The sequence below is a fragment of the Peromyscus maniculatus genome, chromosome 5 (genome assembly GCF_049852395.1).
Source record: "Peromyscus maniculatus bairdii isolate BWxNUB_F1_BW_parent chromosome 5, HU_Pman_BW_mat_3.1, whole genome shotgun sequence".
Lineage (NCBI taxonomy): Eukaryota > Metazoa > Chordata > Mammalia > Rodentia > Cricetidae > Peromyscus > Peromyscus maniculatus.
Window position 1 is genome coordinate 95,691,539 of NC_134856.1, and position 22,307 is coordinate 95,713,845.

Consider the following 22,307-nt stretch of genomic DNA (forward strand, 5'->3'; position numbering starts at 1 on the left):
TCCCATTCCCAGCCACAGCTTTTGCAATCTATAGAGTTTTTGCTTCTGTTTTTGTGTAACTTGGTAGGCATTCTTTCATCTCACCTTCAGCATCCAACATTTTAGGAATATCCAAGTGCTTCTCTGCTATTTCCATGGCCAGGTTAATGTTTCCTATGGGGTCATCCTGTATAGAAAACAAGACAACCAGGTTTTTAAAATACCAAAGCAATGAACAAGACACACATGTCATTGCAGGAAGGGCACCTTCCCGCTCACACAGGACTAGAATTACACGACGTTCCTTCTTATGAGACATGGAGAGAAACATCAGAAGTCACAGAAACCACAGGAGGACCCATGCAGCTCCACCTCACAGGGTGTAAGAGGGCAAATGCTGGATTAGGAGGTGGGGAGTCAGATATTTTGTTACCAGTCAGAAAGGACATCCTGATATGCATTAGGGCTATGGAAAAACCCTCAACCATTCTAAATCATGAAAGCCATTTTCCAGATGTGGAAGGTGACCTTGGAGATGTTTACCCCAATCATACTGTGATGTCTGTTTGTGTGACACATCTCACAAGTCCTCCCTTGAACTGACCCTCCTGCTTCTACTCCCTAGGGCCAGGATTACAGGTATGCACCACCACACTCAGCTTGGTATGCTGATTTAGAATATAAGCGAGCTGGGGCATAGGAAGATGAAGGGCAGGTGATACTGGGTGAATGCTTAGCTCACTGGAGAGGTACTAGGTGGCTATGAAGAGCAGAAATGATTCTTTTATTATGTTAAAGGTGAGAATATGACAGTATTAAAAACTCAAGTGAATTCACAATGGTCATGTTCTTTTTACAGGAAATTATGTTTTTATACCTTGTGAAATTGGCTAAACATGCATAACAAGGTTAACTAGAGATGTGTAACTGAAAAACTAAAGACTTGACATAAACTGTTTTAATCTCTTAAAGAGATGAACTATGATAAATCTGAAATGGATGAAGGTAAGAGAGAAAAATCCAAATGATCAACAGTGCTAATTCAGGGACAATTTCAACCAGCTTTTAGTGCAGTGTCATTTAAATATTTCAATTTTCTTTAAATTTATTATTGGTGTGTGTGTGTGTGTGTGTGTGTGTGTGTGTGTGTGTGTCTGTGTCTGTGTCTGTGTGTGTCTGTCTGTCTGTCTGTCTGCCTGTCTGCCTGTCTGTCTCACGCGCACGGGCAGGCACATGTGCAGGTCAGGGGACAACTTCCAGGAGTTGGTTCTCTCCTTCCATCACGGGTCTAGGGGTTGAACTCAGGTTGTGAGGTTTGGCCAGCAAGCACCTCTGCCTGCTGAGCCATCTCGTCTGCCCGTTTGAACATCTTAGAAAGTGCCCTGCTTTGCAGTGTTCTCAGTCTCCTTTACTACAAGGGACCACCTGAAAGCCTCAGGCTTCAAAAACACATTTCAGATGTGCCCACAGAGAACACCACTGTCATGTCCTTTACTTCACAGCGTATCTGATTATATCAGGCAAAAATGGTCTTTAACTAAGTATTGTTTCAATAAAGCATATATTCATTTGATTAATCTTGTTAAGCAAATCTTACTTGCCTGTTTTATGGCTATGTTTATGAAGCTTACTAGTTAGATAAAAAAAAAATTTTTCAAAAAAATATCTAAGCAAGATTCCAGAGCCCAAAACAAAGTGAGACTTTGTGGCAACCATTTGGTTGAGATTGTTATTTAAAGAGATGAAATGTGGCAAGTCAGCACTTCCTAGCACAGGAAGTCATGTGACCCTGGGCAAGCCCTGGCTCTCCCACTTTCTAGGTCTACAACACTGGACTGGTAAGTACTGAAGCCAGGTGTGATGGCTCATGTCCATAATCCAAGCACTCGAGAGGCTGAGACAGGAGAACTGCCCTGAGTTCAAGGGGAGTCTGGGCTACACAGCCAGACCCTGTGTCAAACAAACTAACAAAAACTAAAGCACTGACGTTAGTGTGAAACTTCAGTGAATATGTATGCATGATTTTATGCACATGCTTACATATATTGAGAATATATGCATACATACATTTATTCAGAATAGATTCTGATATAAAAAAATGTAAAGCACTACTTGTCATTATATCTTACTAATTTTCTACCCACTACGGATGACTAATTCCACAAGTTTATTCACTTTCAAACTAAAAACTGATCACTCTAAATTGGTAGTGAAACAGTCTATTTAGAACAAGTTCTTCATTTTATAAATGCAATAAACATTCATGGGGAAAATGTATATATGCTTATGAGCATTGGCTAGCCTGAAAAGCTACTTTCTACCATGGTACCTCCGCCGTCATCTTTTGGGGAACAAATCAACCTTGGCATGCTCTGAATCTGAAGACAGGCTGGGGTGGGAGGGGGGATGGAGATGGGGCAAGTGATAACTAAGGAGATTGAGGGAAGCCAGAGGGCGCTTGCGCCACAACTGTACATGCCACACACGTGAGGGCAGCATGCAATAGAGCCAGTTTCCAACCCAAAATACACAGCACACATGAACGGCCAGCTCAGCACACCAGCAGGAAATCTGTGGCTACAGCCCAAGGCAAGCATGTCTGAGACTGCCATACTCTCGGCCCTAAATCTTCCTGCATTATTATTTCTGAAGCATGGCAATTCCAGAGGAGGGCCTGGTTTCTCTTTGTTCCACAACCTACGTTTTAAAATGACCTTGACTCCTGCTGGATAGTCTAGGTTGGCTGCCCTCAAATTCACCACTCTCCTGCCTCACCCTCCCAAGTGCTGGGCACCATACCTCACTCTAGAATTACTTTTAAAGATGGAATTGTGAGAGGAGCACGCCTGCAATCATGGTACTTAAGATGGAGAGGCAGGAAGACGAAGAGTTCAAAGCCAGCCTCAGCTACAAGAGCCCCCCCCCCCCCCCCCGTTTTCCACACTACTCCACTGAACTCCAACCTCATCTGAGACCTAGAACATTGAATTGATTTCTAAGGTTAACCCCCCACCCCCACCCCCAATTTCCAAAGCTTCTTTTATAAGACAAAAAACTAATTCTTGCCATCAACAATGACATAGTTGTGATGATCCTGTGTGAGAAACAAATTAATCAGTTCTCAACAGATACATAAGAATCCTTCAGAAAGGTAAAGTGAATTTTTCAGGGCAAGGAATATGGCTCACTAAGCTCTCCCTAACATATGCAGTCTCCTGGTGCCACATTAAAAAGGAGGAGAGCAACTGAACCTTTCCCCAGACCCTAGGCACTGTCCATCTTTCTAACCTAGGCCTGGAAAACCTTTACCATATGTACAGCCTTCTGGGCAGCCCACATCCATGCTAGTCAGTGCTGATGTGCTCATTCTCAGGGTGGCATGCCGAGCGTGATGGGTGGGTGACACTGAAAACCACCCCAAAAGAGTGACCTTGTTAAGCTTTGAGTAGTCAATGAGGTCAGGCCGGTGTCTGTGGATGAGGGCACAGAGTCCAAGGCCATCTTTCCAGCTTCACAGCACAGAGGAGAAGAAGGTGGGTTAATGAAGAGACCTGGGGTTCCCCTGGGTGAGACACCAGCTGTTCCCATCTGATGTCACATACCAAAGGGACCTCCCCAATGAGTGACACCAATGGTCCCGGATGGTCCCGCCTTGCACTTTCCCATGTATATCTCCATTCCCTTCCCTCTCCTTTCCGTTTTGAGCAGGCCCGGCCTTGCCAGGGACCCTGGCCCTGTCCACTCTGTGCTGGCACAGACAGCAATGGGAAATGAGATAAGTCTACCACTGTCCTTACCCTTTTAATCCTGGGGTTTCCTACTCACTTTTTACCCAGTCTCCACTCTGGTCCTTACCTGATACTGCCCAGTAACCCCCTTCCCCAAGGATACTGACCCCATGTGGGAGATGCACCCCTCTGAAAGTTCTTATGGTACTTTCAAAGCCAACACCGTCCCCCAGCTACTCTGTCTTTCCTCGGGGGATTGCTTTCATTGATTTATCTATTTATTTGGAGACAGGGTCCTTCAGCATGGCTCAGGTTGGCCTCAAACTCTCACCCTTCCAGCCTCAGCCTCCTAAGTGCTGGGATTGCAGATGGATGGTACCATTCTGAGCTTACTTTTATTTTTTTTTTTAAAGGCCGAAGCTTGTAGGTGAGAAGGTCACAAACTTGGATGTCAGCAGGGGCACAGACACCACTATTAATGGCCTCTTAGATGCTCGGCTCTGAGTGTACTGCTGACAGCAGGGTCAGTGAGAGCGGGCATGGGCGGGATCCCTCAGGGAGTTAGAAATGGAAGAAGACCCTGATGGCAACATCACTTGGAAGGGCTTCAGTGTGAGAAGAGGAGACAGCTACATACAGGCAAACATGGGAGCCTGACTTCCACCCTGGTTGGCCGTTTCAGCTCTCCCTAGCTTCTTTGGGACAGGGAATGCTTCCTTTCTCCTTTGCTTGAAGGCCTAGCTTGGTGCTCCCATCCTGGAGATATTCTAACATATTTTTAAATATAATTTTTAAAGTATTTCTTTGAGTGAATCATATAGGCATATGGTTTAGTCCTCATCCCCTACTCTTCCCTAATTCTTCCTAGATCTATCCCCATCTTCCCAGTCCTCTTCCTTCTTTCTTTTTTAAAAAATAATCTGTCAAGTCCAACTGTGCTGTCCATATACTCATGGGGGACAATCCACTGGAGTATGGTTGACCCATCAAGGGTCACACCCTTCAAGGAAAATGACCCTCCCTCTCCATAGCCATTAATCTAATACTTTTCTAGGTAGAAGTACCTCCCCGTCTGTCACTGTGATGTGACCTTGTCCTTCCTTTCTCTCACTATCCACAGACCCATGGGAACTCACCATCCAAAGGATGAAAATGTGACCAGGCCTCTGCTCACATGTGACAGTCCTAGAAAATCTCCTGGGAGCTAAGCCTGCGGCCAGAGCCACGCTGCACTCCCATGCCAGGTCTGGGTTGCATCTGTCCTGTTCCCTGCCATTTTTAAAATGTCATTTGTTCTCAATTTTAGTGATTAAAGCTGAGGGACTTAGCAGGTGGCACCAGGTTGGCAGAGCGCTCAGAGTGGTGGCAGAGTCTGCTGGGGTCCCATTGTCACAGATAAGAGTCCACCACTCCTGCCATAAGGAGCCCCAAATCAGACTCGGAAGGACCCTGGCACAGCACAGCCTCCACTTATAAACACGACCCCTTGCTTGCAAACCCTAAAGGACTGTTTCCTCTGGGAGACCTTAAGTACTGGAAAAAGATAACTTCACTTCTGCTGTGGAAACTACCCCCTGGACAGGAGATACTAGTAAAAGCCATGTGGTTCTCCTGGCCTCCCTGGGCTCTGCGGGGAAAGACAGGGATCGACAGCCCTGGCACATGCCTGGTGTGGAAGTTCTGGATGTTCACATTTCTGTAGGGGGCCGTCTTCCTCTGACACCACAGTAGCAGACCTTCTTTGGCAGATGTTTCTGTAATGACATCAAGAAAAGGTGTCTGGAAGGAAAAGCACTCAGAGAAAGGCTATTCTGTTTTAGACATACAAAAAAATCATCTAGGGGAAACTCAGACATGCCATTCTCATAGCTACACCTGAAAAATTTGAAATTTGCTTTATCACTAATTACAAAATTGTAACCAAGGCTATGGGATGTAGCTCAGAAGTAGAATACCTGAGTGGTTAGTGTTCCCATGCCCCTGGGTGCAATATCCAGCAACCTAAACCCAAACAACAACAAAAATACAAAAAAGAAAAACCAAAACAACCATCAGCAAACAAACAAACAGACAAACCCCTTCACCTCTGTGATGCTGACTGGAGAAGGATTTGCTGGACCCCTTCATCCCAAACTCAGGAGATGGCAGGAGGAGTTCTAGACCAATCCCATCTCCAAACAGAGCACTCATACCTACCAGCACGTTCCGGTCTGATGTGCTTGCTACCTCTCTCCTTCCCTGGCTCTGCATGTCATTATTACTGTTCTTTTTTTTTTTTTTTTTTTCACTTTTAACAAAATTTATTACTGTGCCTTTTAGCCTAACAAGTGTCTGATTAGTGTAATTAAATCTTTTTCTTAAATGTTTATTTCTTTAAATTTTTTAAAAACTAAAGTGTGTGTGTGTGTGTGTGTGTGTGTGTGTGTGTGTGTGTGTGTGTGTATGCGCGCGCGCGCCACGGTGTACCTGTGGATGCCAGAGGGCCAGTTTCAGGAGTTGGTACTCTTTTTCTACCTTGTGGGTTCTGGAAGGAAAACTCAGGTTGTCAGGCTCAGACTGCCTGCTAAGTCATCTCATCAGCACCTCTTGTATTTAAATCTGAATTCAGTGCTGTTGACAAATGTCAACTTGACATTCTGAAAATTAGAACTGCCTACTTAACTCTCAAAGCACAGCATGTGTACCTGCAGAACAGGTTAAGGGCAAGTGGGACTGCCGAGTACTCAGTCTCCTTTAGCTTGGTAACTAACAGCTAACCAAGCCTCAGGAGGAAGAGGTGGAGTGTCCTTCCCAGGCTAGAAGAGGCTCTGATGTTGGTCTTTCTGGTGCTGTTAGTGACTCATCAGTCAGCAATCATTAAAAAACCACCCAATGGGGCTGGAGAGAAGGCTTGGTAGTCAAGTACTCACACTGCTCTTCCAGAGGACCTGAGTTCAGTTCCCAGCCCCCATGCTGAGCTGACTTCCTTCTGACTTCCCTTCTGGCCTCCAAGAACACCTGCACTCACACACACACACCACTCCCCACATACATATACATAATCAAAACTAAAATAAATCTTTAAAAATTCCACTTGTCTGCTTTTGTACTAGCTGACAAGGAGCCTGCAGTATGTGCCCATAGAGAACTTCTAATTCACTTGGGATTCTCTTTTTAGAAGCCCAAACCCACTTATGTCATCTAAAACATCAAACTAAGAGATAACGACATTCAAACCTCAGTTCAGGCTCAGGAATGACAGCTAGTCTGAAGAACGCACAGTCTGCATTTAAAAACTCCTGCAAATGTGGTTCTATAAAAGTGTATTTCTTTATGCTAATGAAAATAACAACATGCTTCCTAAAGGTTCCCACTTTATTAAAAAGACAGTAATTTGTCATAATTGTGTCAGCTGTACACACTAAATTTAAATATTTAAAGTCAAACCCACTTTATGGAGTAGATACTATTTTGAAGATTGATTCACACTATTGCATTAGCTGAGCTAGGAGCGTCTCCTTTCTTTTTCTTCTTTATTTGGAGGAATGTAGACAATGTTTTGGGGGGTGAGACAGCATCTCATTACATAGCCCTGGTACTATGAAGCCTAAGGTGTTTTCAAACTTGTGATCTTCCTGCCATACCTTCTTCAGAGCCAGGTTTATAGGTGTCAACCACCACGCCCAACTTTCATTATTATTATTATTGTTGTTGTTGTTGTTATATTTATTAGCAAGGTATTTTAGCTATAACCCTGAAGAATTTTGCCCTAGGGGAGTGGGGGGATGGCTCTGTGGCAAAACATGTGCTTCACATGTGCAAGGCTCCAGTTTCAATCCTTAGTGAAGGGAGACAAAGAGAAGGAATAGAGAGGGAGTAAGGGAGGGAAGGAGGAGAGAGGGAAGGATAGAGAAAACAAAGAGAAAAGGAAAACCCTCTGCCTATTTTGTTAGTTAATTTGTGAACTTCCTAGTGCAATATGCAGTGCAGAGACCCATGTTAAAAATAACGTCTGCTCTGAACATGTGCTCATCTTTTGCAAAGTGATTCCACCCCAAGAATAGAACAGCGCCACCAGGGGCTTTTCCCACAGAAATATACCGTCTCTGAAAACTCAACTTAGATGCCTCTCATTTGATAGTGACTATTCAGTGTCACAATATCCTACTGAAATTTTAATTTACGAGCACAGTTTCCAAATAGACAACTGGATCACCATTTAAGACTTTTACCTTCCACTGAGATGTCCTGAATGGCAAAGCGGAGGATGATGGTCCAGATCATACCCAGGGTCATTTTCACATTGCCATCGACTATTTCTGGGGTGAGAAAAACAAGTTAATGGACAGATGACACAATCAGTACACAACTCGTTGGCAAGGATACGCATGAGCGGACCCGTCTGTTTAAACAAGTGTTGCAGAGTGTCTGCTTGTGTGGCATTTATTGCAAATGGTTCTCCTTTGAACGAATTCTGAGTTAATAATAAGCACCAATCTTGTATATGCTCTGTTGCTGCAGACCACCTAGGAGTTCTGGGACTCCATCAGAGAGAATACACTCTCCTCTCATCTCTGTCCTGCCCCACCCTGCAGTCTTCCCTAAATGGCAGTTGCAGGACTCAGCATGTATGGTGACATGCAGCTGGTCCAGCTCCTGGCCTCCCCTCATGCCAAGTCTTCCACAGACAATGGGGAGGCTGCTCCCTTCCTAGAAATTAGGAGTTTTATTCCATTTTGCTTTGTTTTCTTTTGAGACAGGGTCTTACTATGCAGCCAGGGCTGGCCTTGAAGTCCCTATGTAGCCAGACAGCGCTCAAACTTAAATGGACCTTAGCCTCTCAGGTTCTGGAATGACAGACATGTCTCAACACCACACCTGGTCCTAGTGATCAGTTCCTAACCTAGAGTCCTTCAGACACGAATCTTCTTTCTCATTCCAGTAATAGGTCTGGAGAAGACAAGGTGCGATACTTGTTGTTGTTCTTTACCTGTGAGTCTAGACTCTGGTCCCCACTCCTGGTTCTCAGGTCTATAGGAAGGAAGTGCCTAGTAGGGCAGTGGTACAGGCAGGCATGGAGCATGGTGGGAGGGAGGAGGAAACAGAAGGCACAGGCCACCTCTCCTTAGGTCACCTCTCACCTACCTTCAGCCCCAATCGACACCAGCTTCACCCCCTTGCTGGCTATGTAGTCCAGAGCCTTGTTGACATTCGCAATCTTGTGGAACCGCATTTTGCCCCGGTCAGGTTTGGGCAGCCTTTCCCCTGGAGGAAGAAAAGAGAAGCATTCAGAGTACTGCCTTGGTTCTGGATCAAGGGGTTAAATACTAGAGTCTAGGCTTTTTTTTAAAAGAGGAAATGATCACCCCACTGCTTCTGACGTCTTCCTGGTTTCCCCAAATGATCAAGAGGGAACACATTCAAGGCCAATGTGACCAAGAGAGCCGTGGCATTAAGGACATTGCACTCTTTGCAGACACATCAGTATGTTGGGTCTGGCCATGAGCCAGGCTTCACATTCACAAAGAGAAAAGCCAGTTAGTGGCCCTGGAGCATTCAGAGTTGCTAGCTAGCTGTTAGAGGAAGTCAGGTAGCCTAATTGAAGTCACAGGAGTAGTTGCGAGGGCTTCCTAGACATCTGGTTATGAGGCTATCTGGACCAGAGTGGGCTTGCCATTCTGTAATTTATACTAGGTGGACTAAAGATGAAGCAGATATCGTGGCAGGGAGCATAGAAGTGTCTATTTTTTCTCTTGTGTTGAGATGTTCAGTATACTATTTTGTTTTACTGGGGTTCTTTGTTTGTTTCATTTTCTTTCTTTTCTTTTATTTATTTATTTTTTTTTTGAGTCTGGATCTCATCATGTACTTACTCTAAGCTGGCCTGCAACTTCCTATGTAGCCTCAGCTGGCTTCAAACTCATGGTGATCCTTTTGATTCAGACTGGAATTATAGAGCTGCACTGTCACATTGAGCCCTAAACATTTTTAAAGTCTATTATATACAGAATCCATTCATTTAGAACAGGGGGGAAAAACCAACAACAAACAAAACAAAAAAACAACCCAGGCAGATTGCTCTTTGAAAAAGATTTTCTTGGCCTTGGCCTTGTTCTTTGAGACGGGTCTTATTGTGTAGCCCTGGCTTGCCTGCACACTCACCTGAGATGACCATGCTAGATATGGTCTGGAGCTTGCACACCTACCTGAGATAACCTTGTTAGACATGGTCCAGGGCCTGCACACCCACCTGAGATGACCATGTTAGACACGGTCCAGAGTCTGCACACCTACCTGAGATAACCATGTTAGACACAATCCAAAGTCTATACACCCACCTGAGATGACTTCCAGAAGAAGCATGAGCTTGAGGCCATTCCTGAAATCCTCCTCGATGTTCTCGATCTGGGTGCCAGCTTTCCGTAGGTGCGAGTTGCACCAGGCAGTGAAGGTCTGCAAGGAAAACCAGACTCGGTGAGCACAGGCCAAGCGGCTGGCAGATCTCTTCTTCATGGACAGCACCTGGCTCCTTCAAAAGCAGTGGTTCTCAACCTGTGAGTCGTGACCCCCTCGCGGTCAAAGGACTCTTTCACAGAGGCTGTGTGTCAGATGTCCTGCCTATCGAATGTGTACATTACAATTCATAACAGTAACAACATTACAGTTATGAAGTAGCATCAAAGTCATTTCATGGTTGGTCACCACAACGTGAGGAACTGTATTAAAGGTATCTCAGCATTAGGAAGGTTGAGAACCACTGAAAGGGTCTGTCAGAGGCTGGGACCACCTGGCCTTCTACAGGAAACAGAATTCAATGTAGAGAAGAATCGGAGACACAGGGTGAACACTCAGTAAAATCTCCTGAGGGACAAAATTCATTTGTTTGCAACTACAACTTGAGGAATTTAAAATTTTTTACACGTATCTACTTACGTATTTGTTTAGTTACTTTGTGGGGGAGAGCGGTACATGAGTGACAGGATGCACATGTGTTAGTCAGAGGATAACCTGCAGGAGTCTGTTCTCTCCTTCCGCCTCAGGCCTCAGGAACAGAGCTAAGGGTGGCAGGCGTGGCAACAAGTGCTTCTGCCTGCTGAGGCCTCGCTCCCTCCGCCTCTGAGGGGTTCTCACCTTCAGTGAGAAGTGAGTGGCTCCACATGGACACACAGGCCCTGAGCCTTCTGACGAACGCTTACTTTGAAGGAAAGAGACAGTAAGGGCATGCTTTTAGTCCTTGAATTCAGCAGAAGTAAGCTTGCCTGCTGAAGAGAGACATAAATAATGCCGAAGGAATGTTGAAACCGCTCTCTGTAGAGGGCGGCTGTCACAGTATAGCGCAGAGGAGGGGAGGGACCCATAACTACCAATTATCAGTTTATCTTGAAAGAACAATAATTTTAAGTTCCTAGCTTAATCAATTAAAACAAACGTAGTATATTATTTAAAAAATAAAAATAGTAATAACCTCCTAGGAGCTTATTCTATGTCTTGAGCTCAGATTCTGTATTTTTTTAAAGATTTATTTTATTTTAAAGTGTGTGTGTGTGAGAGAGAGAGAGAGAGAGAGAGAGAGATAAAGAGAGAGAGAGAGAGAGAGCGAGAGAGATAAATCTTTAAAAAAAATACAGAATCTGAGCTCAAGACATAGAATAAGCTCCTAGGAGGTTATTACTATTTTTATTTTTTAAATAATATACTACGTTTGTTTTAATTGATTGAGCTCAGATTCTGTATTTTTTTAAAGATTTATTTTATTTTAAAGTGTGTGTGTGAGAGAGAGAGAGATAAAGAGAGAGAGAGGGATTGAGCAGGGTCCCACGAGCTCAGAAGAAGGTGTCAGATCACCTGGAGCTGGAGTTACAGCTGGTTGTGAGTCACCTGATAGGGGAGTTGGGAACTGAACTTGGGTCCTCTGGAAGAGACCTACACGGGCTTAATCACTAAGTCATGTCTCCAGCACCTAGATTCTGGATTTTAAACTTGACTAAACATGGCCCCACCCCGAATGCCTCTAGGTCCTATCACATTAACAAGTCACTAGCACAATTTGCAGAGGAAAACGGACCCCACATTAGTGCCACCCTAAGTTACTCTGTTATTTTTCAAGCTTCTTTTAACTTGGCTTTCACTTGTGTGCTATTTCCTGCCAAAACCAGATTATAAATGCTTCAGGCAGCTGCTGGCTAAGAATGCAAACTGTCCCCCTGTCACAACAGCTGCGGGGCTCAGGAACAAAGTGCCCAGCACAATAAATGGGGGAGGGGCAGGGAGGGGGCACATAAAGAGGATCTGTACTCCCGATGAGAAAAATCAGCCTCTCCCAAACAGGCACAAGCACGGTGCCCATAAAAACCAACTCTCCCAGGTAATAAAGGGGACTTTTGAATTTATCAGTCATTTGTTTCATGACTACATGAAGCTGATACAAATTCAATGGCAAAATGTGTAAGCATTTTCTTGGATTTACAGAAATCAAATTTGCCCCGAGAGTCTAAATGATTAATTGCTTCTCCTAAACACACCTGGGCTTTAGACATAAACATGGAAGCCCCAATAGACCTAGAACCTATCAATAGGGCAGTGTCTAGTTCCAAGTGGCTATTGAGACTTATGTAGCCTCGAAGTTACACCAGTCATGGTTCAAGGGCTCAGTGTGAGGTGGTGCAGCCACGGAGCATTCCCAGCATCATTCTAGATATCAGGCTTGCTATCTGAAGGTAACATGCTACAAGAATGTTACTTAAGTGTAACGTCACTGTATGTACTTAGGGGCTGGGGATGTAGTTCAATTGGCAGAGTACTTGCATGGTATGTATTAGCCCTAGGTTTGGTCTCTAGTACCAAATAAAAACAAGGTTTCATCCCAGCACTGGGAGGTAGAAGCAGGAGAATTAGGAGTTCAAGGTCATTCCGACTACATACAGAGTTTGAGGTCAGCCTGGGCTATATGAGACTCTGTCAAAACAAACAAACAAAACAATCAAAAAGCAAACAAACAAAAACAGGGCCAGCAACATGGCTCAGCAGGTAAAGGAGGTCGCCACCAAGCCTGAAGACTAAAATTAGATTTCTGGGATCCACAGGGTGGAAGGAGAGAATCAACTCCTGAAAGATGTCCTTTGACCTAGACATACACACACACACACACACACACACACACACACACACTTAAAAAATTGAAAGAATTTTTAAGAACCAACACTACACAACAACAGAACTACCTGAAAGGTGCTCTTATTTGTTTAACTGACAACATCAAGATTAATTACATATGTCTGTGATCGTGCAAGAAAGACACAGAATACCAGATCACTTAAAAATTGGCAGAGAGGAAAACATACCAATGTAAACATTTATAGAGTTGCTTTTATTTAGGCTCTACTTTAAAAAGGACTAGCTGTAGTACTTGGTGTCTTATCATTTACATCCTTTCGAAGTCAGGGTATCAGAGGCACTTCTGTACATAGCCCCAAAGCTGCTCACGACATCAGCACAGGCTTCTAACACCCCACGGAATGCTGTGAAAATCACGCTGATCATGTCTTTTCTCGGGCACAACTACAGTGGAGGTTTTCTATCACACATATTACAAGGTTGTGCAAGTCCAGAGAATGAGTGTAATCTAAACAGCCAATGTGTTCAGCAGGGTGCAGCCCCGGGAAGCATCCTGTCTTTAACAGAGTTCTCCAAAGCACCAACCAAGGGGGTAGCTGAGTACCGTGGGAAGGGGGCTCACATGGCTCCATGATAATTGCTGGCAAAGAGGCCAATACATACTGAAATGGAATTATACGGCTTCTTAGAATGTTTAACGTTGATTCTATTTACAGTTTTAATTGGCACAGCCTAGGAACATTGTTCCTATACCTTTGCCATCACAGGGGCTTCTGGGAAAAGTATTTGGATCCTTAGGATACACAAGACAGCAACAAAACCCTACAACCTTCTGAAACTTTCTTTGTAGGTGTTCATGCTTAGTGATGTAAAAATATACAGCAATATATATGTATATATACACACACACATATATAGATATATACATACATACACACACACACACACACACACACACACACACACACACACACACACACATATTTAAGGTCCATGGGAACTGAACCTTGGAGAACTCAAGTAGCCACAAAGGTAGGACACATTACTCCAGGAGGGACCTCAGAACTAGATTCCCTAGCCAGATGCCCCATCTTAAAGGAAAGTGGCACTCTGAGAACTGAAGATAGGCCATGGAGGAAAGACACAAAAGTCTCCCGCCCCACAGCTCTCCCCAGAAGCTGCCTAGCCAGCCTGAGACCCTCCACCATGTTCCTTCCAGCTCAAACCCTCTTCCACCTCCCTATTCCCATTCCTCTGCACCTAGTGATAAATCCAAGTGTTTTAGATATCTCAGAAATAGGGACATAGCTAAGCACAGTAGCATGTGAATGTAATCCTAGTCACTCGTAAGGCTGAGGCAGGAGACTCAGGAGTTCAAGGTCAGTCTGGGTTACATACCAAGAACCAGTGTCAAAAACAAGGGAGTGAGGCAAACATAAAAACATGTTAGAGGGAGGGTCAGCAAGACGCTCAGGGAATAAAGGCAGTTGCTGTCAAGCCTGGCAAACCCACGTGGTGGAAGGAGAAAACTGACTCTTAAAAGTTGTCCTTCAACTTACACACACACACACACACACACACACACACACACACACACACACACAGAGTGTTATGTATACAAACACAATAAATAAATAAATAAATAAATAAATAAATAAATAAATAAATAAATAAATAAATAAAGGTAATAACAATATTAAAACAACCAAGCCGGGCGGCCATGGCACACGCCTTTAATCCCAGCACTCAGGAGGCAGAGGCAGGCAGATCTCTGTGAGTTCAAGGCCAGCCTGATCTACAGAGCGAGATCCAGGAAAGGCACCAAAACTACACAGGGAAACCTTGTCTCAGAGAGAGAGAAAGAGAGAGAGACAGAGAGAGAGAATTCAGAGAACCACAAGCCAGAAAGGAAGACAAATAAACTAAGCTCAAAGTCCCAGAGATAACAGACAGAAGTACAGTGACAGGCACTGCTGCTCTGGGTGTGAAGATGAACCGTCAACTTGACTGATTTGGAATCACCTAGGAGGCACTGCTGGGCATGTCTGAGGAAGAGAGGGAGGAAGAAAGATACACCCTGTCTGTGATCGGCACCACCCCAGGGGCTTTGTCACAGCAAAAGGAAAGAGATGCTGTGTGTGGTCCTTAGACTACTGGAGTAAGTAAAGGAAAGAGATGCTGTGTGTGGTCCTTAGACTACTGGAGTAAGTAGAGGAAAGAGATGCTGTGTGTGGTCCTTAGACAATGGGAGTAAGTAAAGGAAAGAGATGCTGTGTGTGGTCCTTAGACAATGGGAGTAAGTAAAGGAAAGAGATGCTGTGTGTGGTCCTTAGACTACTGGAGTAAGTACAGAATCCCTACCCAGAACACAGAGAATCACAACCGCCAAGGTACTTTGTGGGTAGTCTACAGGCACAAGCTGGCTTCCCCTTCCAGTGGTGCTCATCCCTGGACCAGAGAGGAGCTCTCCAAGCCCAGGAAGCAGCAGAGTGGGACCAAGATTCTGGTCCTGTTCTGGTAACGTGTCAGTCACTTGCTTCCATTTGGTAAGATTGTGGGACACTCAAACCACCAACAGACTCTTATTTCTGCCATAGTCCTGAATACAACCCAGAGGCTCCGGGAAAAAATGCTCCTCAAACCTTGAAGCATGGCGGCCAGGGATCAGCTGAAGAGGCTCTCCAGGAGCACGTGAGAGAACAGGAGCGGCCATTCCATCTTTCACAAACAACCTAAGTCCACTGATTTTCCCAGAGGGAAATGATAACACAGAACAACTTGTGTACTTAATGGTGAGCATAACTTAGGTCCTCGCTGAACCGAGGAGAGAAACATGTGCTGTTCAGCTGCTCTGTTTACTACTGGCTTCACTTTTTAATTAAGTACACCGATTAACATTCCATCCATTCATAGAATATTTTATTAAATTTTTATGAGGAATGATTTAAGGAAAGTAGTTACATCTGTAATTTAAATTTTTTTATAAATTTACTTTTATTTTATGTACATTGGTCTTTTGTCTGTATGTATGTCTGTGTAAAGATGTTGGATCTATCCCCTGGAACTGGAGTTACAGACAGGTATGAGCTGCCATGTGCATGCTGGGAATTGAACCCAGGTCCTCTGGAAGAGCAGTCAGTGCTCTTAACCGCTGAGCCTTCTCTCCAGCCTTGGGCAGCATCAGGGTTTCTCTGCGTAGCTTTGCGCCTTTCCTGGATCTTGCTCTGTAGACCAGGCTGGCCTCGAACTCAGAGATCCGCCTGGCTCTGCCTTCTGAGTGTAGGATTAAAGGCACCACGGCCGCCCAGCTAAATTTTTTAAAATTTTATGTATATGGGTGTTTTGCCTGCAGGCATATCTGTGCACCATGTGCATGCCTTGTGCCGATAGAGGCCAGAGGAAAGTGTCAGGTCCCCTGGAACTGGAGTGACAGTCGGTTGTGAGCCACCATGTGTGTGCTCATGTGAACAGAACTTAAGTCCTCTCGAAGAGCAGCTAGTGTTCCTAACCATTGACTCTCCAGTCTCATGTAGTTTTTTTGGCTTGTTTTCTTTTATTGTGTAATTATTTTTTATCATTCTTCTTTGGTCACATGTGTACCTTAAGAGATTGTTGCTGGGGACACAAAGACTAATCAATGACCTAGAAGAGTCTGTTTCATCTCTTCCTCCTCTTCCTCCTGCTCCTCCTCCTCCCTCTCCTCCTCCTCTTCTTCTTTCTCCTCCTCCTCCTCTTCTCTCCCCCTTCCTCTGCCTTTGCTCTGGTACTTGGGACTGAACACAGGACTCCATAAATGCTAGGCAGATGTTCTACCAATGAGCTACCTCCTTAGTAAAAACAGGGTCTAAGTTACTCAAGCTGACTTTGACTCACGCTGTAGCTCAGGCAAGTCTTGAATTTGTGATTCTCCTGCCTCAGACTTCTAAACAGCTGGAATCATAGGCCTGTGTCACCAGGCCTGGCTGGGTTGCTCTCAGTAAAAAGGTTCTAAGTCTGCTCCCACTCTGTCTTTCAACCCTCACCACTGCCTGCTCTCCAGACAAATTTGGGCAATATACTAACACATTTCTTTGCTCTCCTTTGCTTACCTTTTCTGTCAGTAACTACTACATATAACACCCATTTCAGACACATTCTCTAAAATGGAAACTCCTTAGTGTTTTTCTGAATGCAATGGACCGGGCTCCACAGAATGAAGGTCAAGAGCAGGGAGGTATTGTCAGTTCACCAGAGATAAGACAGAATGGTCTACAAGAGCATGGTCAGGAACCATGAAAGCATGCTGCGACTCTGAAGTTACTTATCATTACCTTTCTTCAGGGAGTCAAGAAGCACACACTGTGTGTTCTAAGCCTGCCCTGACACTTGCCCTGGCCTGAAACCTTCAGGTGGGACAGCCAAAATTTCCCAAAAAGGAACAGGGAGGATGGGCAGGGAGCTGAATCCAGCCTGAAATCGTGGCTCAGAACTCACATTCTATTTCTGACTGTGACATTGTGCAATTATTTGTCCTTCACATTTTGATGGTTGCTCAGCTATAAAATAGGTACAATCACTGCCATGATCAGCACTGAAATAGTTCAAATGGTTATTAGGAGAAGAAACAAAGGAGTGGGCTGGCCAGGGTTACCTGGCGAGATGATTCTGAATACACTCTGACCAAAAAGAAAAACTGAATTAATTTAAACATATATATTAAAAACACAATTTTGTTTTAAGTTGATTTTTTTAATGCTCCATTTACTATTCTATTTATAACAATTGCTTTCACGGTGTCTTCTTTCCTACTTCATGAATTCCTAATTTGCCACAACCACTGATCACCTTCCTGGTTCTTGATCACTATTGCAGAAGGAAAGGGAGTTCTAGAGAGCTGCCCATGCGTTCGGCATCTTTGGTGGAGGTAGAGGAAGGAGGACAGAGCTCATTCTCTGAAGGGGATGGTTTTCAGCACTGCCACTGAGAAAGGACACTCTGCCCTCTCAGGGAGCAGGTGGCCTAACCCTGAGGGTGGAAACCCCTGCCTCTCATCCATGCAGCTGCCACAAGAAGTAACTGCCTCACTATGAACCTTCCTGACCCTTCCCCTCAACAGAAAAGCCTCGACAGTGTATACACCACACAAAGAGTGACACTGTGTAGTGCATATGAATGCAACAGTGCCAACCCCAGCCAACAAGTACCCGGAAAGCCGTAGCAGCTTGAAGGACAGCTTAGCTGGTGAAGAGCTTGCCTTGCAAGCCTGAGGGTCTGAGTTTAGTCACCCAGAACCCATATGAAAACCATGTAAACCCTCCGAAAACTATGTTAAAAAAATAAAAGTGCTAGGCATGGTGGCACACGCTTGTAATCCCAGAGCTGAGGAGGCAGAGACAAGAGGATCCTCGGGGCACACTGGCCTAGGCCACCTGAAGAGTTGCAGGCCAGAGAGAGATCTTTCAACAAACAAGGTGGGTGGCTCCTGAAGAGACATCTGAGATTGACTCTGGCCTCTAGACACACATGCATGCATAGAAGTGTAGCAACACGCCGGGCGGTGGTGGCGCACGCCTTTAATCCCAGCACTCGGGAGGCAGAGCCAGGCGGATCTCTGTGAGTTCGAGGCCAGCCTGGGCTACCAAGTGAGCTCCAGGAAAGGCGCAAAGCTACACAGAGAAACCCTGTCTCGAAAAAACCAAAAAAAAAAAAAAAAAAAAAAAAAAAAAGAAGTGTAGCAACACACACACACACACACACACACACACACACACACACACACACTCCAAGAAGCCAACAGTGTGGCCTTAAATTTAAATATCCAGCTGGGTGTGGTGGCACACGCCTTTAATCGCAGCATTTGGGAGGCAGAAATGGGGATATCTTCAAGTTTAAGGCCAGCTTAATCTACATAGCCAGTTCCAGGGCAAGCAAGTCTACAGAGAGAGACTCTCTCTCAAACAAACAAAATTAAATATTCAGACGCTTCACCATCTTGGAAAAGATCAAGGAAAGTGTTTTGCAGACCTCTACTTCATTCAGGAAGTCTCTGAACTCAGAAAGCACTCACAGGAGTGACAAAACATTGACCATAAGACTCAATAATCATCCAACAGGGAAAAAAAAAACCAAAAGACCTCACACCTTCAAGGTTGTGCACTTTTCAACTATTCATAGAATCTTAAAAAACTTCACCAAAGCAGGACTGGGATGAGCTTAGTGATACAGTTTTTGTTTAGTTTAGTATGCACAGGGTCCTGGGTTCCATCCCCAGGCTGAAAATAAGTAAATTAAAGCAAGCAGTATACAACACCAGGAACATTAATCCTAAGGATCCTGCAAGCCAGTTACCATCAATCTCCAGGATGCCTTGAAGTTTGTTCAGAACCCCAATGTTCTCATAATTTACATGGCCAGGTATCAAGCTACACAGTAGGAAGTTCTTTTTTTTTGGGGGGGGGGGGTTTCAAGACAGGATTTCTCTGTTTAGTTTTGGTGCCTGTCCTGGATCTCGCTCTGCAGACCAGGCCTTGAACTCACAGAGATCCGCCTGGCTCTGCCTCCTGAGTGCTGGGATTAAAGGCGTGCGCCACCACCGCCCAGAAGTTCTTTCATTCTCTGATAACAAAACCTCTGCTTAATCTCCAAGATCATGTTAGACACTGTGACATGGGGAAGCACAGGTCAGCCACCCCTGACTACAGAGTGAGTTCATGGCCTAATCTACGGTGAGACCCTGTCTTATAAAAGAGAGAGAAGAAAGAAAGGAAATCAGAGAGAGGGATAGGGAAAGGGAGGGAGGTAGGAAAGGTAGAGGAGGAGGGGAGGGAGAGAAAATGAATGAATGAATGAATGAATGAATGAATGAATGAATGAATACGAATCAAGCCACTTTAGAGTCTTGCTCAGGTAGGGAAAGGTCTCTCAGAGACAACCAACCCCTAGCTGTTATTGAAGCCTGCCTGAGCCTAGGAGATATCCCACCTCTGATATCTGAAGATAAACACACAGTTGCTTAGCACAGTCCTTAGGTTGTTGCCACCAGGCTAAAAGGGATACAAGGTCTCTGTCCCAGCATCTGGGTGGCTGCCAAGTCTTCATCTTTCCCAGATTTATCAAGAGCACTGACACCACTGTTCAGAGAACAAAGAGCATTGTTACTGTATCTTTGTTTTTTTTCCGAGACAGTCTCCAGAAGCCAAATGTGCTGGGAACAGGTATGCACACACTGCCTTGTCTAGTTTATACCACGCTGGGGATGGAACTCCAACTCCGGGTTCATGCATGGCTAGGTGGACAGTCTACCAACTGAGTCACACCCTCAGTCCTGTCATTAGCACATATCCTTGAAAACTGCATTTATTGTGTGTGTGTGTGTGTGTGTGTGTGTGTGTGTTTGCACCATGGTGTGCTTATGGAGATCAGAAGACAGCTTGTGGGAGTTGATTCTCTCCTGCCACATGGTCCTAGGAATCAAACAGGTTGTCAGGCTTGGTGGCAGGAGCCTTTACCAATTTTCTGGCCAATATTAGCATATCTTAACTTAATCTGATAAAAAGATATCAGTTTTTCTGATAAAAGTTATCTTTGCCTATGTAATTTTTTTTTAAAAAGAGCCTTATTGCCAAGGGACAATTAAAATAATAAAGTTACATTTAAATCAGAACATGGTTCATAATACACTGGATGCATCTCCAATACTGCCTTCTTCATATCACCCAGAGGACCAGGGCCTGTCCATCCCACTTCAGAATCCCAACTTGCACAGTCTCGGCCACAAATACACTGGATTTCATTAGCAAAAGTGAGGGTCAAGGCTAGCACTGGCAGCATATTTAATGATGTGGAAATGATGAGAGAGGGAAAAGAGAAGAAGACCTTTGTGGAGTCAGTCCAGCACACCCTAGCTGGAGGGACTCACTCTGGATGCTGTCTATCTAAAGCCGATGCACCCCAAAGTCTTCACGGTAGGAATGCCAGCAAACATCTCCAGGGCTTCCCGAAGCCCCGCCATCTTCACTGAACACTCAGGAGAAGCTGGTAAAGTCAATGATGCAGAAAACCAAGGTTCTCTGACCTCAGTGGGAGGAGTCCTTGGAGTACAGTGGCATGTCATAACCATTTCTTGTTTGAGAGTTGTTTGTGACAGGGTCTCTCTTGTGTGTCTCGGGCTAACCTCAAACTCCCTAAGTGGTCCAAACCAGACTTCTGTCCCTACCGCCTCCACCTCCGGAGTGAGTGTTGGTTTTACAGTAAATCCAATGTATGGTGTTCTGGGTTTGGAGCCCAGGGCTTTGTTCATGCTGAGCAAGCACTCTACCACCTGAGATACATCCTTAGCCCACGCTTTTTTCTTTGAGACAGGGTTTCATTCTGTAGCCCAGGCTAGCCTCACATTTGTAATCCTCCTGCCTCAGCTTCTCAGCATCACAGGCATGAGCTACCACCATGCCTGGAAGTCTGTTGCTGAATATGATCTTACTTACCAAGTTTTCAAAGTGTAACCAAGTTCTTTTTTAAAAAAACCAAACATGCTCAGAACATGTATCTGTTCAAATTCTACATTTAAAAAAAATTATCATGCCAAACTTAACTGTAGAATTCTCAAACATCAAGAAAGACTCTGGAAGCTGAGAGAGAAGGGAGGGGGCAAAAATAACAGGCAACTTCACTGGACAGGATGTTTATAAAAATAGAATCCACTCATGGGTGACCAAGTGGGCAGGCTAAGCATGGCTCCTCCAGCACTTAGAAAGGCAGTCTTATCCAGACCTGGCCTTAATCAGACATTCTGAACTGGGAACTTCAGGCTTCAACTGCCAAACTCAAGAGTCTGCCTTCTGTCTAAACCACAGGCTGCTCAGAATTCAGAAACGCAAGTGCTAAGAAGTTGTGCAGCAAGAAATAATGCTTTCTGGGTTTTTCAACAGAGCTGAATCTAGCCTGGATGAACTGGGGTTTGAGGAGTGATCTCTCTGATATGCAGGAATCTTCCTCAAGACATCCAGAAAAAGGGAGTAAGGAGAAGATTCTGTGGTTAAAATGCTTGCTGCTCAAGCGTGAGGACCTGCATTTGGATCCCCAGTACCCACCTCTGGGGGCTCATTAGCCAGCCAAAATAAAAATGGTGAGCTCAGGCCCAGTAAGACTCCACCTCAAAAACTAGGATGGAGAGTGGTGATAGGGAAGACCTATAATGGTGGCCTCTGACTTTCACATACACATGCATATACCCCACCCACCCACCTACCCCCAACACATACACAAAAGTAACAAAATAACCTCCAGAAAGGATGGAAGAAATCATAGCTATGGAACATAGAGGTGGGAAATGGCTGGCAAGGTGGAGTTCCACAGGGAGAGAGCTGGGCTCCTAAGCCCCTTACATGCTCATCTGTGGTCTACAGTCATTCATATGTATGACATCAATGACCTTATATGCTCATCTGTGGTCTACAGTCATACATGACATCAACGACCTTATATGCTCATCTGTGGTCTATAGTCATACATATGACATCAATGACCTTA

At 44.7% G+C, this 22,307-nt stretch overlaps 1 protein-coding gene across 1 annotated transcript in view; it reads right to left on the bottom strand.

Annotated features, from left to right (window-relative positions):
- Window positions 1-22,307, bottom strand: part of Actn2 (actinin alpha 2) — a 72,013-nt gene that overhangs the window by 31,622 nt on the left and 18,084 nt on the right. The window contains exons 2-7 of the mRNA XM_006980163.3: window positions 10,025-10,139; window positions 8,832-8,951; window positions 7,919-8,005; window positions 5,374-5,461; window positions 3,410-3,488; window positions 85-166 (exon numbers count right to left, since the gene is read on the bottom strand). Of these exons, the coding sequence (XP_006980225.1) occupies window positions 85-166; window positions 3,410-3,488; window positions 5,374-5,461; window positions 7,919-8,005; window positions 8,832-8,951; window positions 10,025-10,139 (571 nt within the window). The remainder of the gene's footprint in view (window positions 1-84; window positions 167-3,409; window positions 3,489-5,373; window positions 5,462-7,918; window positions 8,006-8,831; window positions 8,952-10,024; window positions 10,140-22,307) is intronic.